General features: G+C 36.0%; 1 protein-coding gene across 1 annotated transcript in view; it reads left to right on the top strand.

Moving 5' to 3' along the window:
* LOC125038492 overlaps nt 1-2,500 on the top strand; it is a 5,847-nt gene that overhangs the window by 1,460 nt on the left and 1,887 nt on the right. Inside the window, exons 2-3 of the mRNA XM_047631969.1 lie at nt 343-528; nt 1,763-1,879. Coding sequence (XP_047487925.1) covers nt 343-528; nt 1,763-1,879 — 303 coding nt within the window. The remainder of the gene's footprint in view (nt 1-342; nt 529-1,762; nt 1,880-2,500) is intronic.

Raw genomic sequence — 2,500 nt, 5'->3', positions numbered from 1 at the left:
TGGTGATATCATTATCGTCAGTAGTAATATTAATAAAACAGGTAACGGTAATAATAGTTAGTTATAGTAATAGCAACATTAACATTAATAAAGCAAACAGGTAATGGAAATAATATAATTAGTAATAGTAATGGTAATAATAACAGTAATAAAAAAGGTTATGGTGATATCATTATCATTAATAGTAATATTAATTAAAAAAGCGGGTAATAATAATAACAATAACACTAGTAATAGTAACAGTAATAAAAAAGTAACGGTAGTGTCAATAGCATTAGTATTAGTAGTAGTGACAGCAATCAGAACCAACTAACCGAGTGACGCTTTGCTCTCGACCCGCAGGAGTGGCAGAGCGCCTGGCGAAGACCGTCCCTGGCACCTCCTTCTTCCTCTTCGGCTCCGGGGATCCTGCAGGGCGGGGGCTGGTGGCGAGGAGGAAGGAGGTAGGATGGTTCCGGCGACCCGTGACCTACCATGCCCTCGTGCATGACCTCGGAGGAACGCCCACGGAGAGATATGGGCTCACAGGTGTGTAGCTTGGGTCGAGAATGGATGGGGGTGTTTATATATACATACGAATGAAGACAGATACAGAGGTAAATAGAGAAACGTGACCATAAAGATGATAAAAAGAGGGACAGAAATAACACTGAATTGCACCGTTACGAGCTCGTCAAGATATCCTCGTCAGGTATTTGTTCAAGAGGAAAACTTGACGAGTTCAATTTGATTTCATTCTTACTATGGCTATGTTTTATATATATATATGTATATATATATATATATATACAAAAATATGTATATACGTATAGTTAAGCATTTAAGCTTATGGGTCATCCATTTGTTTTCATCATTTTCACAAACACACAAAAAGTAGTGATTTCCTAAGGCCCTTCTAGAGCAAAACAAAAATAATGAACTCTAAATGAACGCATTGACCCTGGCAGGTTCTAGAAGACCACCATTACAGAGCACCTTGTATTGGCCTATAGGTAATGAACATGTCCTTTCATTGCCCGCGGGGCTTTCACCACAAGAATTAAATTATTCCTAAACTTTAAAGTGTTCAATTATCTTTGTATTTTAAATAAAAAAATCTCATCTGTCGCACGTCTCCCACTCTTGATTTCGGCTGAGGGATACGAAGCTAATAAATAATTTACAGTATTTAATCATCTCCGAATCGTCATTTTTTATGATATTTTAAAAAATCTAAGCTAAAGCAACGAACGAACGCTTTGTACGCTCATGAAAATTATGAAAAAAGGATAAATCTTCAATATGGCGCGTGTATTAGTGGTGGCATATCATATCTACTTTTTTAGATTATAATGTAATAATGATAATGATATTAGTAACTGTTATGATGGTGAAGATCTTGTGTTGATGTCAATGTGTTATAGTTATTTACAATATATCTAAGGTGTTAATAATAATAATGATAATGATGATAATGATAGTAATGATAATAATGAAAATGATAATAACAGTGAAAATAATAATAATGGTAATGATAATAATAATAATAAAAATAATGATAATGATAATGATATTATTGATGATGATGATGATAATAATAATAATAATAATAATAATAATAATAATAATAATAATAATAATAATAGTAACAGTAATAATGATTATAATGTTAATAATACTAATACTAATGATAATATCAATAATAGTAACATTATTAATGATTATAATGATAATAATAATAACAACAACAACAAAACCAACATTAATACCCCCCCCCCCCCAGGCGTGGGCGCCATTCCCTTCATGCTGAACGTGAACGTGACCCTCGACTCGGCGGACGTGGGCCTCGGGCGCCGCGTGGCCCGCGCCCTGAGGGCCACCTCGCCCGGGGGGCTGCCAGGTAGGGCTCGGGGCTTGCGTGCTTGCATCCGACCTCTTTACCTGCCTGCTTTCTTATTTACGCAGAAGCAAGCCAAAAAAGAGAGAGTATTTACCGGCTTATTTTATGTGCTTATTTACGGACAAATAAACGAACAAGCGAGAAAAATACAGGCGCACAAACATACACGGATATATACATAACTATCTGCATGTATACATGAATACATATATAAACAAATGCATACATACGTGTATACACACGCACATACGTAAATATATATATATATATATATATATATGTTTATATATGTAAATGTGTATATATATATATATATATATATATATATATAAATCCACATACACATGCCTACATAAAATCGACATACATCTATACAATTGTTGAATATGTACATACCTATCGAAATACCCTCAAACAGACGTACACACGAACTACATCCATCCAGTGCACGTACACATACACGCACTAACACGTAGGTGCGCGACGTGTCGACGTCCGCGGGCGGGTCAGCGTGGAAGGCTTGAGCAGGGAGTCACTGCTGAGTCATTCCTTGGTCTCTATTTCACTGTCCCTTGGACGGAGAGTTGATTGACTGCGACTGTCCTTGCCAGTAATACATTT

Source organism: Penaeus chinensis, chromosome 25, assembly GCF_019202785.1.
Source record: "Penaeus chinensis breed Huanghai No. 1 chromosome 25, ASM1920278v2, whole genome shotgun sequence".
Taxonomy (NCBI): domain Eukaryota; kingdom Metazoa; phylum Arthropoda; class Malacostraca; order Decapoda; family Penaeidae; genus Penaeus; species Penaeus chinensis.
Note: the sequence above shows the minus strand (reverse complement) of the source record. Positions and strands in the feature narration are given on the sequence as shown.